The sequence below is a fragment of the Silurus aristotelis genome, assembly GCF_946808225.1.
Source record: "Silurus aristotelis genome assembly, chromosome: 11".
NCBI lineage: Eukaryota > Metazoa > Chordata > Actinopteri > Siluriformes > Siluridae > Silurus > Silurus aristotelis.
The window spans coordinates 473,265-475,764 of NC_139584.1; the positions used below are offsets into that span (position 1 = coordinate 473,265).

The following is a 2,500-nucleotide window of genomic DNA, read 5'->3' on the forward strand; positions in this document are numbered from 1 at the left end:
CTGACGAAACTCACTAACTTGTGTGATGATGGAGGTGAAACGGTTTAGTCTTCTCAGTCCTCGGTGGCTGCACACTCTGCTGTTATTAACTCTCTTCTGGTTTGTTATGGAGGACATACACATCTCATCTCTAAATGTTAATGGGGCGAGAGATAGCAGGAAGAGAGAGGAGATATTTGAAGTGGTGCGGCAGAAGAAGATAGATGTGTGTTTTTTACAAGAGACCCACAGTGACAGTAGAAATCTCCCTGACTGGACACAGGAATGGCCTGGTCTTTCCTGCCTGAGTCACTACACCTCCACCAGTGGGGGCGTGGCTGTTTTATTCTCCAAGAATTTTACACCAGTTACGTACGATACGGAGGAGATGGTGAAGGGCAGACGGTTGAAAGTCAGGGCCCAATTTGAAGATCAAGTTTTTATTTTTCTCTGTGTGTATGCTCCAACCTCACCTGTAGAGAGACTTGATTTTTTAGATGTTTTATGTCCAGCCATCGAGGCGTGTGATGATGATGAATTTTTATTTGTGGGTGGAGATTTTAACTGTACAGTAAACAACAGCGACCGCACCCACACAGAACCCCACATGCCTTCCCGCACTCGTCTCACTCAGATACTTCAGAACTATGGGTTATGCGACACGTGGCGGTCGTTTCATGGCTCTCAGAGACAGTACACATGGGCTCGTGCCCGTGTTGGACAGGTTTTAAACATTTTAAAGAGTTGTTTTATCAGCACTGTTGGTCTCAGACCACAGTTTCACGGTTTCCTGCGTCGCAGTTTTAAATTCTATTAAATCAAAAAGTGCATAGTGGCATTTTAATACGGCTCTTTTACATGATAATCATTTTACGGATATTTGTACCTTTTTTTTTTTTTTTATTTTAAAGAGGATAAGAAACACCTCCTTGCAGCAGTGATGGGACCTGAGCAAAGTTCACACCAAACAGTTCTGACAACAGGCTCAGTCCACAAGTCAACTAGAAGATGAAATTATAGAACTCCACTCCCTTTTACAGCCAGCAGGAGTTCAGGACCGTGTTCAGACCCTTACAGAAAAGCAGCAGCAGCTATGACACATGGTGTGCTAATAAGATCACGCTTCTAGAACGCAGACCAGATGGAGGTGCATCCAAGTTCTGGCCAGAAACATTTTATCCACAACCTGCGATCTGAAACTGAAATTACACGAGAGCAGTTTTTATAAAAAGCTTTACACCAGCGAGCTCGTAGTGGACCAGGTCACAGAGCAGATCTTTATAAGAGGTCTGCCCAAAGTCCCTGAACACCTCGATGCAGCACTCAGTGGAGCGATAACTTCAGAAGAGCTTCTCAAAGCCCTACAAAGTACGGAGAGTGGAAAAGCACCTGGTATAGATGGACTTCCAGTAGAGTTCTACAAGTGCTTCTGGGCCGTTGTGGGAGAAGACGTGCTGAAAGTCCTCAACAACAGTTTAACTGGAGGTTTGCTCCCACTGAGCTGCAGGAGGACAGTCCTCACACTACTCCCTAAAAACAGAGATCTAACATACATACAGAACTGGAGACCCGTGTCCCTGTAATGCAGCGACTCTAAGGTTTAAGCCACCAGACTGGGAAGTGTTCTGGAAGAAGCAGTTGAGATCTTTAAAATTATTCGGGCTGAAAATGTGTCTGGTCGGTGTGTAGAGCTATAACTGTCTGATTTGATTCAGCTACAAAATCAGACATCAGGAGGTGTCAGAGGACGGACAGGACTGCTGAGAGGATCATTGCAGCACCACTGCTCAACCTCCAAGATCTTCACTCATCCAGAGTGGAGAAAAGGGCTAAGAAGATCACTTTAGACACCACACTCCGAACCCACTCTCTCTTCCAGCTACAGAACCTCGTCTCCCAGAACACCAGACACAAGAACAGTTTATTCCTGCAGGCTATAATCAGCATGAACTATTAAATATTCAGAACTACACACTGTCCATCATAACTGACACGTTTATACACAGAACCTAAACGCTCCATTTATTAACTGCACACCTGGAAACATCTGTACATTCATTTATCAACTCTTTTATTCTGTATATTCTGCATTATGTAACTGTCTGTTCATTATGTCTGTACGTCTGCACTGGAAGCTCCAGACGCCAAGTCAAATTCCTTGTGTACATAAACATACCTGTGATAAAGTTCTCTCTAATTCTGATCAGTAGGTAGATTGAGATGAAAAAAGCTGATCACTGCTCTACACAGCACAGACAGATTCTCACCGCTCCAGGTTCTACTCCATGTAGATGAATTTAATCATGCACAGCTGTAAACATCTGGATGGTGTATGAATGCAGTGTTGTGTGAAGACACTGACCGAGTTTCCGTCGTCGTCGTCGCTCTCTTCGTTCCCCAGCTCTCTCTCATCTCCATCTTCAGCGTGAACGATGTCATCGTCCCCGTAACTAGCCGATACTAATCCTCCCTGAGCATCTACAGCACGGGAACAAACATCAGTGATCACACACACACACAC

At 44.6% G+C, this 2,500-nt stretch overlaps 1 protein-coding gene across 1 annotated transcript in view; it reads right to left on the reverse strand.

Annotated features, from left to right (window-relative positions):
- Positions 1 to 2,500, reverse strand: part of sap30bp (SAP30 binding protein) — a 23,982-nt gene that overhangs the window by 17,257 nt on the left and 4,225 nt on the right. Inside the window, exon 2 of the mRNA XM_083555061.1 lies at positions 2,342 to 2,457. Within this exon, the coding sequence (XP_083411187.1) occupies positions 2,342 to 2,457 (116 nt within the window). The remainder of the gene's footprint in view (positions 1 to 2,341; positions 2,458 to 2,500) is intronic.